The sequence below is a fragment of the Lissotriton helveticus genome, chromosome 9 (genome assembly GCF_964261635.1).
Source record: "Lissotriton helveticus chromosome 9, aLisHel1.1, whole genome shotgun sequence".
Taxonomy (NCBI): Eukaryota; Metazoa; Chordata; class Amphibia; order Caudata; family Salamandridae; genus Lissotriton; species Lissotriton helveticus.
The window spans coordinates 330,041,077-330,064,798 of record NC_136070.1 but is presented as its reverse complement, the minus strand read 5'-3'; the positions used below and the strand labels follow the sequence as shown (position 1 = coordinate 330,064,798).

The 23,722-nt window shown below is 42.8% G+C and overlaps 1 protein-coding gene across 1 annotated transcript in view; it reads right to left on the bottom strand.

Moving 5' to 3' along the window:
* The window catches only part of LOC144781276 (cholesterol 24-hydroxylase-like), a 219,624-nt gene that overhangs the window by 49,281 nt on the left and 146,621 nt on the right, over positions 1 to 23,722 (bottom strand). The window contains exons 10-11 of the mRNA XM_078660025.1: positions 18,966 to 19,038; positions 10,252 to 10,336 (exon numbers count right to left, since the gene is read on the bottom strand). Coding sequence (XP_078516151.1) covers positions 10,252 to 10,336; positions 18,966 to 19,038 — 158 coding nt within the window. The remainder of the gene's footprint in view (positions 1 to 10,251; positions 10,337 to 18,965; positions 19,039 to 23,722) is intronic.

Below are 23,722 nucleotides of genomic sequence, written 5' to 3'. Positions count from 1 at the left end.
AGGATTAAGACAATCGGTTACAAAGTTGCAAGGATTTATTACAATGTAATTGAACCCTGTAAGAATGAATGTAGCACACTGGCAGATCTTTATCACAGTGACTTCGGAATCTACCACAAGGACATGGAGATTTATTACATTGTTGCGTGAATTTATCACAAGAGTATCAAAATATATGACACATAAAATTGGAATCTCTCTTCACAGTACAGGAATCTATCCGGACAATAGGTGAATCTATCACAATGCTTTGGGAGTCTATCATAGAAGTATGGGAATCTTGACAATGGAAAACTTTCAATAGTATGTGTGATTAATCATTCCAATATGGAAATATATTGCAAGTGTTTGGGGTATTGGAATCTATCACAAGAATATAGAACTCTGGGGCATATTTACAAACCCCTATCACCATGAGAACGTCACTTTCAGTGACGTTGTGGCAGCGATAGGGGCTTCGCCTTATTTACAAGGCAGCATTATGCCACTTAATGTGGCTTAACACGGTCTTGTAAATATGGCACCCTTTCACACTATACTTAACGTGAAAGGGAAGGGCAATGGGTGTTGTGGTGGGGGTTCCATGCCAACACCCATTGATTTTGACGCTTCCCCCTGTTTACAAGGGTGCCGTAAATAGGAGGCAGCGCCAAAATTAAGACCAGGGAACACCTGGTGTTACACTGGCGCAACAAGGAGAAATGCTTATTTTCCTTGTTTTTGCTGCTGTTTCCATGTGTGCTGCGTTGTGCAGCACACATAGAAACAGAAAATTGCCATGCATTGTTTATGTGCAGGAAGGTGACCCTTCCTGCACATAAACAATCCCCCAAAAATGACGTTTTGCAACTTCTATGTGTGCTGCATTAAGCAGCACACAGAGAAGTTACAAAACGCCTTTTAAAGATTGTTTATGCGCAGGAAGGGAGACATTCCTGCACATAAACAATCTTTCCCTCAACGCAGACACCCTCAGTTGGTGCTAGGCTGCTAAGTTTAGCACCAGCACAGGGAGAAATGCAGGGCTGAAACATATTGTTGGAAATGTGGTGCAGCCCTGCTTTTTTGGATTGGTGGAGCGCGGCGTTAAGCCAAGGAGGCTAATGCCGCACTCCTCCACTTTGTTGTAAATATGCCCCTCTATCACAAGAATAAGGGAATCTTTCATCTGTCATGAAAATTCATCACAGAGTCATGCTACTCTGTCACAAGGATATGAAACTGACCTTCCATTTTCTCAGCTTTCAAAAAGGTAGTGTTATTCTGAATCTCAAACTAGCTTGTTTAGATTAAGGAATAGTGAGAGATTTTTAATTTAATGAGTACCATGCTGGTTATGTTAAACAGGCAACATCTGATAACAGCAGCAGTGGTTTACCCACACTGGAAGGACCATGTAGGGAATGAGGGTGGGTTCACCTGGAAACCTTCATCCGCCCATTTAAACTGCAGCTCCCTCTTGCCTCCCAGGTTCAGGGCCCAGCCAGCGGCGTAGGAAGGGGGTGCAGTGGGTGCAGGCCACCCCGGGTGTCATCACTGAGGGGGTTGACAAAATGGTGGAGAGCGCATGGATAAAGAAGCAGAGGGGTGTTACTTTCCCCCCAAGTCCGTTTTTGACAAGACATTTTCCACACCGGGTACCACCTGACCTTGCTACGCCACTGGGCTCAGCTTAACCCCTTGGCCGCGGCGGTAATTCCGCCACGGCGCTAGCGGGGAGGGCGCACGGCACCGCCATGCTCGTGACGGAACCACTCCGTCATGAGCCACGGTGGCGCTGTGCTTGTGACGGAATGGTTCCATCACGGCCCCGCCCGCCTAATAGAACCCTCAGCTAAGGCGCGAAATCAGCGCCGCGCAGGCACGGCGGCCGGGCTGTGACGGAACCATTCCGTCACCAGCACAGCACCACCGTGGCTCGTGATGGAATGGTTCCATCCCGAGCATGCAAGGCGTTAAAGAGCAATAGCATTTACTGGGAGAAAAAACTGCAGGGGGCTCCGTGACACAATCACTCTGCACTTAGTACATTGAGGCTGAGTCCATGGTGCATGCCCGTCTACCACAGGAGATAGTGTTTGAACAGGAATCGAGGCAGATTGCTTCACTGATATGATAACTAGGGGGAAATGAAATCATGTTGTAATACGATTAATACATCTAACATCTCTACCATGTGATGCTACAACATCATTAACCTTAGTAATAGGCATGTTTAGTTTATGTTTGTTTTAAGTATTATAACGTTTCACTTCGGTGCAGTCACATCACCAATTAGCGGTGATTTGTATCAGTTCATTAGACAGCAGTACATTGAAAGCCAGGGGTACTTTCTGTATTCCATAGCTGGACCCAGCCAATGGTTGTTTTTTTCTGGTCATGTGATGCACCTGTTCTATTGGTTGGAGACGAGGATTATAGAGAGGAATATCCTGGCCCTTGGGCAGAGAGAGGAGGAGAATGTGCTTATAGTTTACTGATTTCTATTAAACTGATTGCCTCAAAAAGAAAATGCTTAGCCCTTTCCTGGACCTTTCTTGTTTGCTGTCTTGTATCTCAAAGAGATGTCAAGCCCATTCAATCATCACAATTCAGAAGATTCCTGAAGAAACTTCCAGGGAAATTTCTTCTCTAATAAGAATAGCAGGGTGAAGGTCATTCTGCCAAAGTACTGAAGAATGCTCCATATCAGATCAGAGATTTTCGGTAATCAGGCCCCTTCAAATGAGACCATTAAAGTTTTTATTTTGACCAAGCAAAGGTGATGTGTTTCTAGTACTGAGTTTTCAGGAAGTTCAGAACTATATCTAAGAAAGCCTAAAGTACTGTGCAAAGGGATTAAAATGTTACCCATTATTGGTTTTTTGGAGGTTTTTTTGCTATTGTTTGCTGTTCTGGGAGCGTAGCTTAAGAGAATGAAACATGTCCTTGCTGCCTGGTTCTAAAGTCTCTGCAGTTTCAGTATTATAGTAGACTTTGAAGGGGTCTATAATCGCACTAGTTCATTCCATGATTTTGTCTTGATTAGGGGACAGTCTCCTAGAGGGGAGTTAGTGGTGCAGGCTCTTGACCACAGCATTGATGTCCAACACAGCGATGCTGGTGGTCTCTGTATTGTGCCTGGGCTGGAATACTGAACAAGGAGTGTCAAAGAGGTGGTTATCATGGAGGTGAGTGGCTAGGCATGTGTTTATCATCTTTTCCTTGACCTCTGCCTGGTAGGATAACAGCGAGAGAGTATGGTAGTTGGCTGGCATCTTTGCGTCTACTGAGGGTTTCTTGAGGAGGGGAAGTGCTGTGCTGTGTTTCCAGGCATGCGTGTAGGTGATTGAGTCATTAAGGATAGGGATGAGGGCTGCGCTGATGGGGTCCAGTCCTTTGATGAAGACATGGTGAGGGCAGGGGTCCGAGGGTGCTCCAGAGTGTATGGACTTAATGGTTGTTGCAGTATATTGAGTAGTGATGCTGGGCCAGGTGGTTAGGGTGGTCCTCTGGATGTTGGTTGAGATGGGCAGGAGGGCAATAAGGGTGGATGTGTCCACTTGGGACACAAAGATGCTGTCCATTCTGGTGATCTTGTTGCTGAAGAATAGGGACAGTTGGGTGCAGAGGTCCAGAGAAGGGGTTACACTGGTGGAGCATGCTTCTGGAGAGGTGAAACTTTCATTATGTGGAAGAATTCCTTGGCACTGTTGGCGCTATTATGGATGCAGTCGGTAAGCGAGGAGCATTTGCTGGCTGTGATATGATGATGGCAGCGTGTGAGGGATCCGTAGGTGCTCTTGTCAGTGTCATCCTGACTTTGTCTCCCTCTGCGTTCAAGTTGCTTGTAGTGGAGCTTGGTGAGCCTGGCTCTTCCGTGTACCAGCTTCCTTGTGGTTTGGTTCTCATGGGTTTGTAAACTTTGAGAGGAGCTAGGATGTCTGTGCAGGCAATAATCCAGTCATTGGAGTTAGAAATGGATTTGGGGAGGTCACTGTTGTGTTGGTGGAGTAGAAGATTGGAAGACAATGATGCTTCTGAAATCTTGTTCCAGTGCCATTGTGAAGATTTGGCGATGGTGTTTTTTGTGGTGGTTTGGTAGGAGTATATTGGTGAGGGTGTGGTTGGACCAGGTGTTTGATGTGGGTTGTTTACTGTGGAGTTGCTGATACTGGTGAAGATGGGGTCTAGCAGGTGTGTTTAGCCTTCCACTCACTGGGTGAGGTTGAGGTAGGATAGGTCCTCAAAGAGGCTTTGTCATGTTGGGATCAGGGAGGTCCTACAGGTGGGAGTTGAGGTCACTGAGAAAGATGAAGTTGCTCAATTTAAGCAACAGGGGGTGACAAAGTCCTCAATGGTGCTGCCAAAGTTGGTGTCTAGCCCATTAGGGTGGTAGACCAGGGTGTCACTCAGGGAGCAGTTGGGGGTGATGAGGAGTTTGAAGGTAAAGTGTTCCATGTCACTGGTGGTGTTTTGTGGTGGAGCATTGGATGGGATCTTGACGATGTCAGCGATTCAGCCACCAGGTGATTTTGTCCTGTCCTGTCTTGTGATCTTGCAACCAGGAAGAATTGTCATGACGATGCTGGGGGCCGACAAGTGAGCCAGCCAGGTTTTGTGATGAGTATTACCGAATGTGTTTCTCATCTTCACTGTGCCACGGGATTCAAATCTAGCCTCACTTAGGAGGCACCAATTCGGTCTAAACCAGTCTGGGGTTGCTTGTTTTCCAGTCTGAAGAGGATTGGACTTGGCAGTTCAGGCTGGAATGTTCATAATGAAGCAGGACCACAACTGAGTTGTATATGACCGGTTTCTGCCTATAGTGGCATAGGAGGCAAATGCTGGTGAGCTGGAATGTAGCCTGAGTGATCATCCACTGCTGAAAATAATTGAAGAATTCCACTCATCAGTTTTTTGTTTGTCACATCAAAATCAGGCAAGCCAAAAGGGACATTACTCAAGTACAGTTCCCAGAAAGCCTTCTTCAAAATCCATTAGATCAAATATATTGCTTGTATCTCTTAAGCATACTAAAATGATATACAATACAAGGTCAAGGGAACAATTAAGGAGATTATTCATTGGCTTAATTACTACAAATGTTTCGTACAGGGTAAGATACAGCAGTAGTACAATAAGTAATGAGGCAGCTATTAAAGGCCACACTGCCAACTGAACAGGAGTCCCTCTGCAACCAGGCAACTAGCATCAACCTATGGCTTGAATCGGCTAGCGACAGAATTGCCCTCTTTAAGAGAACTAAACTTAAGCATCCCCACGACGCACAACGCTGGTTCTCCGATGATCTGAAACAAAATAAACTTGCCTTAAGGCAAGCTGAGCGTAGCTGGAGACGGGACTATGCCTCAGGGGAAAAAAACACTTATGTAACCCTGCTAAAAGAATATAAAAACTCCATCCTTCAGACTAAGGTAGCTTATTTCTCCTCAAATATTATGAACTCAGCTAACAAGACCAAGGATATTTTCTCTATAGTCGAGGAGCTTGCACAGCCAGATAGAGTGATGGCGAAACTTGCCCCCTCGCAATCCCTATGTGACTCCCTTAACTCTTATTTCACTGAGAAAATTGCTACCATCATAGCTAGTATTCCTACTCCCACACCTTCGTCCACCCCCCCCCCCCCCATCGCATGTAAAAACTCTCTCCTATTGGACCAGATCCCCCTGATTTCCAAGGAAGAGTTTTTTTGTCCTACTCAAAAAAGTTAGATCAGGTTCCCCTACCGATTGCTGCCCGCCTCATATCTTACAGGAGACTTTCCTTACTTGGCCAGACCCGCCCATATAATTTCTGAACAACTCTCTTAAACAAGGCATTGTCCCAGACACCTTAAAAAATGCAGAAATTGTCCCGATCCTGAAGAAACCCAACTCTGACCCCTTGGTCCTTAGTCATTTCCCGCCCATCTCCTTACTCCCCTAAGTAAAATCCTTGAGGCCCACGTAGTAAACTGTCTCAGCTCATTTATTGAGCAGTCCCATTTCCTCGACCCTCACCAGGCAGGATTCAGACCAGCACACTCCACGGAGTCAGTCATCCTAGCAGTCATTGACGAGCTTAGGAGAGGGGCCGCTTTTGACAAGGTCGATCATGGCCTCCTGATAGACCGTGTCAAAAGCGGCCCCTCGATGTGTGGCATTCATACACGACTGTAGGCCAATGTACTATAATGCTCATGTTTAAAGTCTTTCATAACCCCTGAAAGGAGCAAGTATGATACAGAGCAAAAACTTGCTTTCTTCCAACGAACCCCTGTCATCTGTTAGTTAGAATCACACAGCGTTGGGAAATACCCTATGCCTTTGGGACATTTTAGACTGCAATTCAGATATTGGAATCACTGCAGAGAAAGTTTGCTTTGCACTGCTGTCTCCTTCACTGGCTTAGGAACTCACTGCCCCATACAATCTTACATGGCCACATATGCTACCCATCTGGTCGAGGCAAACAGAGGAGAGGCTGTCACCAGTAGAGCAGTGGCTCAAAGACTAGGTTGCTGTCAAGGTCCAATCCCTTCCACCTATTCTCATTTGAGATTAGGAATCCATAGTAGCACAGGCAACAGTAGCAGGGTTTGACAGAGTTGCTCGCAAAATCAATTCCAATAGAACCTGCTCTCTTGTATGAGAAGGAAACTGTGTAGTCAAGTACCAACGCCTTAGAGTAGCAGGGACAAGGTAAAGATAGGTAAGTACTCATTTTTTGTAGGGCCTCGGTCAGCAAAAGTCTAAGGGCCACATGCATCAAGCAGTTTTGCATTCGCAAACGGTGCGAATCTCAAAATTCGGCCGTTTGCGAATACAAAAACCTATTTTGGGATGCATCATTTTTTTTTCTTTTTTCGCAATTTTAGAAATCGCAATTTTTTGCGATTTCTCAAGTTGCGATAGCATTTATGAAATCGCAAATTTTGCGATTTCTTAAATGCTATGCATGATTTATTTTAATTTGCGAATTCGCAATTTGGAAGGGGAAAATTACCATGAAGTAAACATTCATGGTAATTTGTGAAAAGTTTCAACAGTGCAAAAAAATGCATTTTTTACACACACACCTGCCCTTGGGACATGTGTGTGAGTAAAATGTACTTACATGACATTTCAGGGGTGCAGGGGTGGGTCCTTTGGACCCCCCCACTGCACCCTTGAAATTGTATTCTCATTTTGCGATTCCTTAATTGCGAATTCGCAAAATGAGAATGCCTTCCCATTGATTCCTATGGGCCTCTAGGCCCATAGGAATCAATGTAATGCAATTCCTTAATTGCGATTCGCAATTAAGGAATCGCAAAAACTTTTGCAATTTCTTGATGCATAGGATTTTGTAATTCCTAAATTGCGATTCCTTAATTTTCGCAATTTAGGCATCGCAAATTCCTACAATGATGCATGTGGCCCAAAGCATCTAGCACAATCTATTTGTATAAGCCTTACTAGATGTTTAGGCCCTAAAAGGTTTCTACTACCTGCCCCGTCCTTCTGATGAGCCTGGTTTAAAGTAACAGGGGGAGGTGCCTTATGGAGCAAGACAACAAGGTATTGATGTTCCTTTTAGGAGAGACAGGAGAGGGCTCCTGTATTAGGAAGTTGGAGAAGGATGGCAGACCAACCAGGTTTTATCTTTTTATGGGAGTAGCCGTGGATGTAGTCAGCTCCCCCAGGTATTTCTTGTTTGGGGATAGTAGAGAGGTGTGAAGGAGTTATGAGGGTGCATTAGGAGGTAGAATAAGATGTTGAGTACTTGTTAGCTGTTTGTCCTAACATTGGGGTTGTACGCATGTCTATGATTGTGACATTTAACCAAAAATCTAAAGTAATAAAACGACGTTGACCCAAATACCTCAGTCTGAAAATCATTCTTTGTAGTAAACATCTTAGGGCCTTTTTTTATATTGGTGGTAAGAATACTCCGCCACAATGTGACAGAGTACCATTACCTCCAATTAAACGGTCAACTCACCGAATGTAGATGTTGGCGTATCATAGCTTGGCAACGGAGGAGCCTACCACATCTCCGCAAAGAACCAAACTTCTTCGATGCCCTGACGGAATAGGGGCCATCGGATAAATGATGACATGTCTACCCGCCCAATTTAGATGGGAAGAAATATAGCTGTTTTTACTGCCCATTACCACCAGGAAAAACCCTAGCGGTAAGGGGCAGTAAAAAATGAAAAATGCCCCTTTCACCACAGGAGATGGTACTCCTATGGTGAGGGATGCATTGTTTTTTTTTTATAGTCAAAAACAAAAACGTACCTTGAGTATATGTTTTTAAAAATCAAAAAAAGTTTTGAAACTTTATCGTTTGGCTTCATCATGTTTGACGGAGCCATACAGCAAAGTTCCAATACATTGTAAGGAACCGCTTTGAAGGCAGTTCCTGTCAATGGGTGAAATGTCCGTAAGCCTGACGCTACTGAGGGCTGGAGGAGATGCCACGTGGATAAGGGAGAGAAATTAAAAGAAAACTATGGTGTGGCAAATAGGGGAAGGAAAAGAGATACACGAGAGGGCAAGGGATGCAAGAAGGAGAGCCTAGGACTCCAACGAGATTAAGAGTGTATGAGCACCATTCTATTGTGATGTTAGGGCACTTTCGTTTCTGTTATCCTCAAGAGAAAGGTGGATGTTTAGGAGTGTTTTTGTCTGCTGGTCCACTCCTTGGTAAAACATGTTTGTTGCCTGCAGTCATCTGCTTCTGTATTGTGCCTGGATACTATCTCTATGACTATAATCTTTGCATTTGGATTGTCCTTTGGGATTGGAAAGGGTTTGCTCTTGATAGTCGAGAGAGAGAAACTCTTTGCTAATTTTTCTGTCTTTAAAAAAGCTTTGTTCAGTACCTGTTTTTTTATGGTCTGTAGAGTTGGTCTTCTTGTTATGTTCTGTATGAGTTGGCTTAAATGAACTTTTTAAAATTACTAGCATACTTATGTGTTCGTGTATTGAACAATAAGCATGTTTCATATGCGCCTATTTTAGAGTTATGTAAGATCTCTATCGAAAGAGTTTTAGGGATTTTCCATAGTGGCAATTGTTTTAATTTTTTGGTTCCACTTTTAAAGGAGGCCTTGACAATTTGTTGTGAAGGAGCAGAGTCTTAGTTTCTGTGATGGATTATAAATTGTGGATTGGCATTGACCGCAGGAGTAAATGGAGTTTCCCAGCATCCCTAGAATGACTCGTCTTGCAGTAGGGTGATAGTGGTATACGCTTATGGGCCCATAATAGGTGCTGTGTTTGGAAATGGAATTAGCTTTTGAAGAAGCTGCTCAAAGGTTAATAGGGATTTAAAGAATCTAGGGTGGTGAGAGCCTTTTTTAGCGTAATATGTGTGCACTGTGACAGATGTTCCAGTGTGTGAAACATGCACTTCAAAAAGCCTACTGTTGGGCCTTATAGTACTGCAACACTCTAAATACAATTAAATCCGTGGGAGGTGTGACAAAGTAAAACCTTAGCATCAAAGCAGAACCATTTAACTGTAGAAATAAAGTGTGCAAGAATGGATTAGGGTTTCTACCTTATATGCCATCGTTATACAGTCCACAACCCTGAGTATCCTTTGGCATACATGTTTGTATGATTCAATAATGCTCCGTTCAGACAGTCTAATGAATGGAGTCCGAAGACACGCTAGACGTCAATTGAAGACTTGGCTTTCTGATAAGGTATTTCAAACTCTCACTCACACATTCTCTCGCTTTTCTGAACTGTTAGCATCAGAATACTCTAAAGAGTAGCTGTGCGCTATATAAATATTTTGATTTGATTTGATGTTATGCTCTGGTGTGCCTAACACAACCTTGTGCTATCCAAATTTCAGCATGAAGTTCAATGTTGAATCTATTTGTACATGAGCAGCGTTCATTTTTGCAGAGGTTCATTTAATGTTGGTGTCATTAACAATGAGGACTTACTTGTTGGTAGAGCATGCGGAGACCTAGGGGTGTCCCAAGTTCAGTATTTCAATGGCCAAATGGCCTAACAGCAATGCGCTTTGCGTGTATCACTAGTAAAATGTTTGAAAAGTCCAAGATTTGTGGGGCAACAATTTACAATGAAATAATGGCTAACAGTTTCAACAGTAAATTGAATAAATGGAACCATCCGTGAAATAATAAGGACCCCACTGGTAGGAGCCAATCTCCTGCCAGCAGTGATTCAGTCAAGCTATGCGTTGTTCTTAAACACAGAGCATCGTTCTCATCATGTACGAAAGAGAAGCCCCTACACTTACCTGAGACATGTAATGAAACTTCCCCAGGTCTTCAAAATCAACGTCTCTTCTAAGGCCCAAAACCTCATCTACTTCTTCCCTCAAGCTGCAAAAGCAATCAGACCAGTGTCACCTTCATCCACAATTAACAAGTAAAAGGCGATTTTCTGTGTATCAGTTGTCTAATGGAATATTACTTGTTCTGAAGTTGGGCGTGAGCTGAGGCAGTTCAGGGATCCTGGGGGAGGAGATTAAGTTGGTGCCTCTGCCTTAGTATTACTTGCCATTCTCTATGATTTTGTGCAAATATCCTCATATCCCTACAGCTCTAGATATGACCTATAACATGGAACTCTGAGGAGGTATTCCATCACATAAAGCACTATGACTCATTAGCAAGCAAACTTCAACATTGTATGAAAATGTAACATCCAATATGTAGGTCATTGCATCACATAGAACTACATTGGGAGTCACTTCATGGCAGCCACTACATCGCAAGTCACTACCTCGGGAGAATCCTTACATAGCTTGTAAATGAATATCTATTTCTCCTCCATAAATGTCCCAAAGCCATCTGCCCCAGCCCAGTAGAGGCAGAGAGTGTCTCCATTCCCAGCTGACCCATAACAAATGCCACAAACATTGCAACAAAAGACAATCATCAAACAAAGTCATGTGTACTGGCAAACATTTCTCCAGTGCTCACAATGTATGGTCTAAGAAGTGACTATCATTTAAAAAAAAAACTCAATGCTTCAATTTGATCTGATTTACTAAGGTGAAAAACTTCTACATGTTAATGAAATACACTTTTTTAAATTTTGAAGAGACTTTATCTTATTTTTACACGTTTGTTTCAAGAGGTCTTTAAAAATTAAGGAGTTTCTAAAGTTAAGCGGTTCCAGATACCTTAGTTACTCTCCTTTCTTTAACTGCAGGTAACAGGTAAATAAATGCTTGTCAATGTATTTAACATCATTCTGAATGTTAGTGCTCAGTAAAGTATATATGAAAATAACCATATAGGAAATACAATAAAACGCGGACTGAATAACTATACAAACATGTACCCACCAATGGGTAAATATTATTCAAAATTCATGTTTTTTATTTAATATTTCATACAAAAAAGAAAAAGTATCAATTTATATATATATATATGCACATCAATTAATAAGACCACAGATGTTAAATCAATCTCTTGTTGACACAATTGTCCAATGATACAATCCCATCTATACAGTATAGTAAATAATCTATACATCCTTTTATCAGTTCAATGTCAGCATTCTTATATCACATTCATATATCTTATTTACAATGAATGTCCAAAAAACAAAAGGGGGGGGGGAACAGATTAGATTCAATTACATATATCTTTCATGGCTAATAATAAAATCTACGCACGTTTCGTCCTTGGGCCTTCATCAGGTAGCCATGTAATTGTGCAATCTTGTGTGTGGGTCGCACCAGAGACAGTGCTCTGAACATTCGCTCGAACTAGCAGCTGATAGCTGGGCAGGATCCTAACACTCTAGGTCAAAGTGCATAATAGGGGTGGATTGTCTCTGAATATCAGTAATCCTTCGTAAGATGGGTCGTAGTGTGATAAACAGGACGCGGCCATGAGACCATCTAAAAAGTGTCGCACACGCTAGCCAATTGCAGGGAAATCCATTTCCTTGCCTCTGCAAAAATTCCTGGTGGGTGTGCGTGGGCCGTGGCCTCCATCTGTTGCAGTGAGGTATCACGCTGCGCCGGGGTTAAAGATCACTGCGCAGTCCGCGTACGTAATGGATGGAGCGTCAGTAAAGTAAACACCAGCCTAGCGCTGATATGGCCCAGAAATGATTTTGTAGAAGCATACAGACAGCGTGACGATGATCAATGTTATACAATGATGGATAAGAAATATAATTTGATTGTAAGATATCATGACATGTTAACATTTTGGAGGAATGAGGGTCTGTTAGAACAGTAAATACACTTATACCCTAAAACAGAAAAATGCAGGATCCTCACCTTCTAACAAAGGTTCACAAGAACCCCAGATATCCATCAGGGAGACCTATTGTCTCCTCAACGCTGTGAATGGCTGGCCAGTGGCTGATGCACACGTGTTGAAACAGAGTGTTAGTGGATGGCCAGGCTTTTTTTTCTCAAAAATATGGATCCTACACAGGATTTGAGAATCTGTGACAAGCTTCACACCCTTAAGTTTGTCTCAACATCACAAACCAGATTTTGGCCTCACAAATCCATGACACATAAAATGGCAGTGTGGGACTGCGGTACCAGGAGCAGTACAGGAGTTCCCAGCTGCCATTTTAGGTGTTGGGGATTCTTGAGTCAGAAAACAGACTCACAAACCCATGACTTATTGTGCTTAAAAAAATAAACAAAGACATAAACATAATAGGGCTCGTTGGGGGTCTCCCCCACTGTGACCAGCGATCTAGGTGTGGCTACCCTGCATCCTTACAGGCATTTTATTGTCATATGTGCAGGACACAGTGACTGTGCCCAAGTCAGGTAATGGCAGCTGTAAGAGATTTTTTTCTTCTGTGGTAGGTCTCGTAGCATGGATCCAAAAAGATAACAGGAGAAAGCACTCCAATCAGATTCTTTTTTTTTTTCAATTCACCGACTCATGAGTTATTTGCAAGTCCCAAACAGCTGAGATATACAAAAGTGTTACCCCTTTAAAACCTGCCTACTTACTGCACCTTCGTACACAGTCTTGTTGCCTCACTCACCTCACTACATTAACTATATCTCACCCTTTCTCCATGCACTAGTTATACCCTTGCATGTTACATTACTTATACTATGCAAAATCATAGCATTCATAACAGTACTTGTTACATCTTATTTAACATAATTTGTCATAAGACAGTGCATGGTACATTGGTGAGTTATAGTTAATATAGTGTGGCGTGTGAGGCAACAAGACTGTGTTCGGAGGTGTGCGACGTATATTAAATTGAAGGTGGTGCGTAAATTTGAAATTTAAGTTATAACTGATGGCGGGTAAATTCTAAATTTAAGTTATTACTATAACTTTAGAATTTCTAAAGTTTGTATATTTTAAATTGGGTTTGTGTAGAAAGAATAAATAAAGTTTTCCTAACAGTAACTTAGCTTTAACCTTGGCTTTTCCATTGAATTTAAATGGTTTGTAAGTTTTAATAAAAAATGTGTTTCAAATCGTAATGTAGAGCATCATTTAGTGGTGAGGTGTGGTGTAGTGTGCAGTGGAGTAAAGTGTTATACAGTGACGTATAGTGTGGTGGAGTATCATGGAGTGGAGTGGTGTATTGTATAGTGGAGGACCTTGTATAGTGGTTTCTACACTAGTTTTTAGCACAGTTTGACTATGTTCCGCATTCTGAGCTTTACTGCGTTCAGGGTTACGCTCTTAAATATAGGTAACTGGTAGGTTTTATTGTTGTTCACTACTTATGACCACTTTGATAAAGTGGAAATAGGTAGATAAATGTGTCTATAATGTTCTATATATTCTTCCAGGAAGACCTACAATTTTTTAGTAGCACAATCATTTGCAGGTAGCACTGAGGTACTTAATACTTAGCGATACAAAAGGGGATGATGGACGGAGCGTTTGAACAAATCAAACAACCCAGTCAACTGATCTGGGTTTAATCCATCACCATTCTTTAGTTCACTCATCCACCCCAGTTCAGACATGGCTATATGCAAATCAGTCTGACCCTGGGGATGATGGACGGAGCGTTTGAACAAATCAAACACTCACCCCCACCCCCTGATGAGGATTATGAATCCGAAACCGGTCCCAGGATGCTTGTTTCCGGTCCAGGGAAGACATGGCTTGGCTGTTCGGGCTGGACTGTTCCCATAAGGCACAGGGTCAGACTGATTTGCATATAGCCATGTCTGAACTGGGGTGGCTGAGTGAACTAAAGAATGGTGATGGATTAAACCCAGATCAGTTGACTGGGGGTGAGTGTTTGATTTGTTCAAACGCTCCGTCCATCATCCCCTTTTGTATCGCTTTGTTCGCCCTAAGTGTGGCAGGGTATGCTCAGACGTGAGTCCCTTGTTCACTTGGCCACTGGATTCAAGATAGCCTGGCTGATGAGGATTATGAATCCGAAACCGGTCCCAGGATGCTTGTTTCCGGTCCAGGGAAGACATGGCTTGGCTGTTCGGGCTGGACTGTTCCCATAAGGCACAGGGTCAGACTGATTTGCATATAGCCATGTCTGAACTGGGGTGGCTGAGTGAACTAAAGAATGGTGATGGATTAAACCCAGATCAGTTGACTGGGGGTGAGTGTTTGATTTGTTCAAACGCTCCGTCCATCATCCCCTTTTGTATCGCTTCGTACTTAATACTTACCCATAACTGAAGGCATAAACCGCTAAAGTATACCTAAAAACAACCTGGCTACCATTAACTTTTGTAAATGCAGTTAGCCAATCACATAATGACTTGTCATCACTATGTACTGCAAAATGTCATGAAAGAACAGCGACTACATATATCACTAAGTTAAAATGCATTATAAATTAAAAAATGCTTACCCCAGTTGCCTTTAGTACCCAAAAGGATCACCTGCGCACCATAACGTTTAATCCTGCCAAATTTCATTCAAATCCGTCCAGCTGGTTTCACTCTACGCATGAGTGCAAAGTCTATGGGAAATGCAGTGGTGCCCAAACGTGTTTTGGGGCTCCTATTTTCCTTTGTACCCCCTTGACGAATCTCTGAGAAACTGCATACTCCGCCAATGTAAAAAGAGGACTAGGTCTGCAAAATTTTGTGGATATTGGCCTAATGACCGTGATGCCATTAATGATGTAATTTGATATGTTATAAGTGATGTCATAAAGGATGCCATAGAACTTGTCATGAGTGATTTAATATATGCTCAAGCTCTGCTGCATTTCTGTGTTTTATTTAGTTCAGAACTTTAATGTTGTCACTGACATTCACGTAACTATAACGTTATTTTAACCTTTGTTTTTTTCAGTAAATATATCTATCTATCTATCTATCTATCTATCTATCTATCTATCTATCTATCTATCTATCTATCTATATCAATCTATCTATCTATATATATATGTATATATATATATATATTTATTTTTACTAAGAGGGGCGGTAGCTACCCTGTAGTTATTGTTAGGGTTACCAGAGATAGAAATTCCGCTGAGTTTTGGTTGCTAATAAATTTGTGCTCATTAGATGAAGCCAGTGCTTAATTTGAGTCAGCGGTTTCCGATGCTCGCCACTGACACTTACTTTTCAGCACTGGCTTTAGTGACAGTCTACCACACAGTGGTGCATTCTTTTTAAGTTTGAGATGAGCTCAACAAGTGTGTTTAATATGTCAAAATACATAAAAATAGCCTGAATTGTATCACTTTTCAGAGAGAGATGATATGTAGTTGTGTTGGTACTGTCATGGGAGGGGCAATGGGTGGTGCAGGCTGCCGTGGCCTCCTAAGAAGGGCCCTAGCACACACATTTTTACAAATTAAGCACTGGACGAGGCACATTGGGTGGGATATGCAAAGAGAAAGATTCCCAAAAAGGTTATAGAAATGTGAAGAACAGAGAAACGGTGTAGCTAATAGCAAAAGAGGAACAAAAGAGGAACACAGGTTCTCCTGTCATAAAGAAACATCTTAGAAGCAACCCAAATGCTCGGGAAATTAAATCATACCCCGAAATTAAGTAGTCTGCATTTAATCACCCCTGATTAATGTCAAAGTGAACTCTCAGAACCGTTCTAAGGTCTGGACAAAGAGGGCAACTGCCCAGGGCTCCCACCTTTCAAATGCCTCCCCGGTAAAGCGATAGGGCAGTCAAAAGCCCTCTTGTAATCTACCTTAACAGAAGCTTAGTGTGCATGCCCAACCTTATCTCTCGCAATCTGAGGCAGCGGGTTGTAATTACAATCAAAAATAACCTTTCTGTTCTAGGTCTTTCGCCTTGCTTCACGTCGCATCTTCTAATGCACCCTTCTCTCCTTACCACTCTTTCCCTACCTATCTCCATGTTCTTTTCCCCTCTTTCACAGCTCTCTTTACCTCACCCAATTCTACCTCACCACTCTCTCAATACATCACTCATGATGCTTCTCTCACCACCTCACCTCTCTCTACCGCTGTCTGTGCCAATCTCTACAACTCTATCTCTTAAATCCCTTTGTGTTTAACCTCTCCTCTTCTCCCTGCCTCACCCGCTCACCTCTGTCTTTTGACTTCATCTCTTTTCACTCTAAATATAATTTTCTTTCTACCATACAACCCTTTTTTTTTATCTTTCCTTCAGCCTCACTACTCTCTTTACCTGACCTGCCATTATAAACTCTTCTCATTTGAACCCTCTGTGGCTTACCACTCTCTTTCTGCCGTGCTTAGCTATACCTGTTTCACTGTCTCACCTATCAGTGTATCTCTGCCTCTACCTCACCTTTCTTTCTAGTTTATCATTCTCTGGCTTACCCCTCAGTGTACCCATCCCTCTCACCCTCTCTCTCTACATTCTAGTCTCGCTCTCTGTCTTACTTTGCACGTCTCTCTCTTCATATCTCTTTATGTTTCACCACTCTGTATCACTCTTTTCACCTTTCTCTTTATCTTATGTCTTCTCTTTCCTCACCTATCTCTCTACCACAACTCTATCTCTAACTTCCTTCTCTCTCTACATCGCTTCCAGTGCTACACTGCTCGCTCTCTCCAATATCTCTCATTCCCAGTAGAATGGCATTTTTGTAGAATATAATATTTATGCAAGACTTTATTATTGTATATCATATTGTGACATACAACCACATCCTAGCAGCTTGACCGGTCACTTTTTTGCGTGCCCCTTTCTGAAACTTAGAAATATAATTCAATATTTTTTTGCAACACTTGGGCTTGAATTAGCTCAAATTTGCTCTGAACAGGGGGACCAAATCTTTATCTTGCTCAGGGTTCCAAAAATGCTTAAGATGACTTAAGGAACAGGACATACCATAAGTATGTGTTATGTTTATAGTCTTTGGGAGAGATATACTAACTTTTCACGTAGCACACTGCAGCAGCCGCAAATGCTGCCCTGCGCTATGTGAAAAGGAAAGAGGAGAAGAGCACCCTATTTACTTAAATAAGGCACTCTCCTCCCCTCTCACTAGCGCTGGTGCTGAAATCAGCTGCCGTGCTCCATGGAGACACCTTTGTGCCATGGTGCAAGGGTGTCTCCATGAGTCTAGCATAGGTTTTGTACTGCAAGGGTAACCCTTCCAGTCCAAAATACTATGCTGAGACTCACTTCAAAGCTTCTCCCTCTTTGTGTACGTGCTGCTCTTCAACATCTACATAGCACCGTCACCGCCATCATCAGACAGCATGGACTCAGCATAGTATCTGATGCTGACGGCACCCAGCTCATCCTGTCACTCATGAGGCAACCTGACACCACCAAACTCAGCTTCCAGGAAGTAATCAGAGACGCTGCATCCTGGATGACCTGTCTGAAGCTCAACTCGGAGAAGACAGAACCTCGTCCTCTGACCCATCCCCTCAGCATGGGACAACACCTGGTGGCCCTCCGCCCCCGGCAGCCCCCCTAATCTCACAGACCATGCCTAGAACCTTGGCATCATATTCGTATCCTCCCTCACCATGGCCCGACAGATCAACGCCGACCTCTTCCTTATGATTCAACATCCTCCGCAACCTTCGCAAGACCTTCAAGGGGATCCCTCCGAATCCAGAAAGACCATCACCCACGCACTCATAGCCAGCAGACTGGACTACGGAAAAGCCCTCTACACCGGAATCAACAAATCACTGCTCCGGAAACTCCATACCATCCAGAACACCGCTGCCAGGCTCGTCCTTGGCATCCCACGACACAAACACATCACCCAGCACCTACAAGACCTCCACTGGAAGAGAGTTACCTTCAAGCTACTCACTCACGCCTACAAATCCCTCCATAACACCAGACCCTAATATCTCAATGAAAGAGTCTCCTTGCATGTACCCAAGAGAAAACTGCAGTCCGCTGACCTCGCCCTCGCCAAAACCCAGTGCATCCGCAGAGCCAGAATGGGTGGAAGAGCCTAGTCCTACATAACGGCAAAGACCAGGAACAAACTCCCGCTCAACATGAGATGTTCCCGCACTCTGCACACCTTCAGGAAAAGCCTCTTTGGCTGATTTGGAGCTGCACGAACCTTACCCCCAGCGCCATGAGATCCTCACGGGTGAGTAGCGCGCCTCACAAATTCCTGATTTATTGAAGACTCAAAAGGACTTTTCTGGGATTAGCCACACTGGTGGCTAAAAGGGATATCGCTCATGCCTGTAAACTGCCAGAGCACCCCCTCATTGGAAGTATGGAAGAGAGGGGTGGACTGGTGTGCCCACCCGAAAAACACAATCTAAGAGGCACGGGGATTTCCCCAAATACATGATAAGCTATGGCGCGGGTGATGGGCACATCATGGACTAACAGAGCAATGAAGTTGACGTTTAGTGATGCATGTACTATGTCTACATATCTGATGCATAATGTGGTGGTACTGATTGATTGTTGGTAGGTGATGCTGAAAACTAATAAAAACTGGTTATTAAAATAAATAATTACAATTATATTTTAAGAGCGAGAGTCCGCTTTTTCAGCAGATGGTGCCGCCTCCTTTGCACATATACTTTCAAATATTCTTCTCAGACATGATAAAGACTTACCGAGCCCTTATTTGTGGAAGCCTCGCCAGTTCCATGATTGTGAAGGCCAGTTGGTTTGCTGTGGTCTCCTGACCTGTGTGATTTAAAACATTCAATCCATTCATTAGTGGGATTTTTTCAGATGGAAATATTGTCCACATAGTAAAAGCAGTGTTCTTTGATAACAATAAAAACTTAAAGATTAGCTTGTAGCACAATTTAGGCTATCTATCTTTTTTTTAAAAGCCCAAACATCAATGATAATGTCATTGCGTTTTACGTTGTCACTAGGGGAACGACTATTGCATTATTTATCCAAGAAAATGAGTCATGTAGCAGGAAGATAAAAGAAATAATGCATGTCCTTGCTCTGCCAAAGAGTGCTTCTTTTGCTGTACATGCAAGGCACAGTGCCCACCAGTGTAAGACTGGCATAGTGACCTTCTTTCATGCAAAATGGTGTTTTATTGGCATCATCTTGTAATCTAAGCTACTCAAGAGGCACACATTCATAGCAAACTGAGATGAAGAAGTTTATTCATTGCAAATATTTGTTTATGTAAAAAAGTTATTATGAGGAATGCAGGCGGAAGTGAAGATGAAGTGCTCCCTCCTTTCTAGAGTTCCTCCAGTGAAGACACCACAACTAGGATGGTCCTCCCAGCACTTGGTTGCCTTGATAATGGACCAGGAGGGGACAGCTAGTAGACAAGCACAGAACAAGTCCCCATATTTCAGTTCGGGAATGTTAATCTTCCAAACTGGCTAGTCCTGTAGGCAAAGACACTGTGACACTGTATTACTTTTATCACTGTTGACACAAATCTCCCAGGTTACAACACATGCCATTCATCTACCTACCAAACCAAGCTCCTGCTTCTGGAGAGAGAAACTGGACTTGCTAGAATCGTGGATTGGCGGCTGAAGTCTCCAAATGCTGGAGCTTGAGCGCCACTCCCCTCAGTGCCTCAGAAATGGTGTTTGCATACACAGAGAATCTGGATTTCATTAAAGACAACAGAGGCTAACATTATGCAATAACCTTATACTGCTGCCCCACATGCAGCCCTTTAAAGAACGTAAAATACATAATAAACAAAACATTTCAGTTTTAGAACATTCAAGACAGTATATAACTCCATGTCACTAAGTATAGTCTTCTTTCAGGCTTCAATGAAAACCAAAGATGCTCCTTGGCTTGACTGGAAATAATTCTTCCTGCAAAGAAATATCTGACAGAGAAAAGAAACCAAGTAATACCTCAAAACAAACTCTTTCTGAAGTCAATAAATATTTACCTCAGAAAAGAAAACGAAGTTAATAATACAATCACAATAAATCATTGTTCGCAACCTTAATTATGCATATAAAATTAAACCAAATGGGAGTGGTGGGTGGGATAATGTTGGTCTCTGTTGTCTTTAAAGAAATCAAGATTCTCTCTGTATTAAAACTGGAGAATCACCATTTCAATAAAAGACCCGAGTCTACCAGTATGCATGTTTATAGCTCCCCAGCACCACACTACTCACATGCTCCACCGGTTTAAGATAAAAGCTCGGAAATGTGCTAGCACTTGACCAGTCTGCCGTTTTCAGAATTGCTACAAGTGTACCACCCGCACAAAACACTTTACTGGACACCACACCCCTAGAAGAGTGTGCCCTGAACTTGGATAAATCAAATCCTGTCTCAAATATTACTGCTCTTACCTACAGTGAAATAGTTGCTGTTGAAACTGCCGCATAGGGTTTTACATAGGAAATTAACACCTGATCCTCACCATCTGGTCTAAATTCCAGCATTCTTTGCTCATAAACCCTCATGCAACTCACTACACACAATTTCTTGCAATCATTGAAAAAGGGATAAAATATGTTTTCAGACATGGTTTTAGTCCTTTTCCAAATCTAAAGTAGACCCCATCCGGGGATTCAAATGTATTGAAAACGTCTAATGCCTTAACATCAGAGACTCTTCTAAAAGTGATTCGACAGAGTAGAGTTGCTAGCTTCTGCAATATGTGTCTCCTAGAAAGATAGGAATTATCAGGCCAGGAGACAAAAAAGTCAAACAACAAGATTAACATTCCACAGAGAATATATGATGGGAACTGCTGAATTGCTATGACGTTATTGGAAAAGGATTAATAAAATCTGTTTTAGAAAAAACATTCTACAGAGAATCATACCTAGCACTAAGTGGTCGCCTAAGTCTTATTCCCATCATCACTCAGCAAACTAAAGGATCACTACCAGCAGCAAAGTCATTTACCAAGGAGTGTCCTGCCGAAACACTAGATCTGTAACAGTTAACAGTTCTACAAAGACAAGCCTGATTTGAACAACTCAGCAAGTTAGTTTGCCACTTCTACTGCAGGAGCCTCCACAGGATCCTACTACACCACTTCCTCTATACTCCTGTGTATCTTTTCCTGGTACCTGGTGCCGATGACTCATCCAATAGATTTTTAGCCTCTCCCGAGTGGCCAGAGTATCTACCAGATCTCCTGAAATCCTTGAAACAAGAAGGTTCAAGTTTCCTTCGACCACTAAAGGGTGCTCCTATCCTTCCTGCACTTCCAAAAGGCCTGGACTCCATAGATTCAAAAAGGGGACCCCCCTACTGCTATTTCCATTACTCGAGGGTACCAGGCTTTCAGTCGCTGGTGTCCCTCAAGTATCTTGAGTTCCAATCTGCTCGCTTGTTCTGATGACCTGGGATAAACTCTGCTTTGAAGAGAATTTTGTGATCCCAACAAAAATACTAAATGCCCTAGCTAGGTCTGCAAGTTGTTTCAATCTTGCTCCCCCTAGAGGATTGATCCAGGATACCACTGTGAAATTGTCCATCTAGATCAATGCCTCGCTGTTTGCTAAAAATAGACCTGACACTCAAAGCATTCAGCCCTGCTAATATCTCCAAACAATTTATGTGAAAGGATAGCTCCTCCTTGCATCATTTCTCCCCAGTTGCTATCTCTCCTTATCTTGCTCTCCAACCAAGGTTGCTAACATCTGACACTACAGTAAATCCTGGAACATTCCCAAATATTGCTTTGCCGTTCCAGCTCTCCAGGTTGTTCAACCACCAATGTAGGTCCTTTCGAGCCTCCTGGGACAGGCGAATTACATCTGCATACCAAAGACCTTTCCTCAAACCCAGGGCTTTCAGTCTGTGAAGAGCCCTGTAACACAAAGGGCCTGGGGAAACGGCCTGAATGGAGGATGACACGTCCTAGCACTCTTGCTAGACCCTCAAAGTCACGACTTCCTTCACTAGAACGTGGGCTATCTCGTTCTTGATATTTGCCATTTGTTTCTGAGAGAGACAAAGCTGGGTCCAATTGGTATCACCCTGAAATTACAGAAATTCTAGATTCTACTAGGAGTCATAATTGGATTCTCCACATTGATAATGAACCCTTAGGCTTTTAAGAGACAAGTTGACCACTTCATGTGTTTCAACAGTTCCTCCCTGATTCTGAGATATCAGTTACATGTGTTCTAGATAAATCATTAAACACACTCTCCTCTTTTTCAAGAAAGTAACTACAGAACGCAGTACCTTGGTGAATCACCAAGGGGCTGATGACAGACCAAAGGTAAGACAGGAGAACTGCTACAAAATACCTCTCCAGCTGAACTGTAAATACTTCTGTGACTCTAGGTCAATGGGAATTGTGAAGAAGGCATCTTTCAGTTCCAACTTCACATGCTAGTCTTTGTCATGTACAATGTCTCGCAGAGGATGGATCTCCACCATCTTGAAGTGCCTGTAAATCAAAAACCTGTTTAATTCCTTCAAGTTTATTACAGATTGCCAACCCTTGTCCTTTTTCTTCACTAGGAAAACAGTATTTGCAAAACTGCTTTCCTAGTCTGTGACCTTGCAAATTGCCCCCTTGAGCAAACATTTGGGTAATTTCTGTATCTAACAGTGACATTTGCTCCTGATCTAAGGACGACTCCATTGGCTGACACCTTTGGTAAAGAACCTGGCAGAAAATTATTTTGAAACCCCGCACAGTTAGTAATACCCAAGAATCCTTCATTATGCTAGACCAATTTTGAGTGAAAAAATATAACCTTTCCCCTACCTTTGTGTGGGAAGAACCAATTAAGGAGTTGGAACTTACCTTGACCTACAGCTCTATGGAATCTGCCCCTGCTGCCTTGTGAGTGAGGGGTTCGCCCTCTCTGCAGGAAGAAGCTACTGCTTGAACGGAAGTTCCCTCTGTATCCCCGCTGGTATTGTTGGTAATACTGGGCCCTTTATAGCCCGCGGCTAATAGCAAGGACCTTCCTGTCAGCCCTTCCAAAAATTATATTGTTGAACATCCGTCTCATGTTGGATTGGGCCTTACTAAAGGTAGTAAATGTTGAGATGCATTTGCCTAGACTTTTAATAAAACTCTCCCCAAACAGAAGTCCATTAGGGTCCTCTGGCCCTTCCTTGTTGGCTAGATCACCCAACTTCAAATTAGTCCTCATCAGGATGGCTCTTCTTCTTTCGGCAATTAGCCCAGCATTGGCATTACCTGCATTGACATCCAGCCCCTGAATAGTTCAACATCAACGGGCATGACCTTAAAAGAAGCTTCCTTAGCCATATCAAGGAGTCTGGCCAGAGGACCCCGAGTATCCAACAATCTATCTTGCAACTGCTTAAGGCAGTGCTCTAGCCCTTCCTACGATCTTTTCCTGACTTTAAACAAAAAGTCAATAGCTCTGGGCTCAGATTAGGTGTTATTCCTGATTTGTTATCTAGGAATGGTC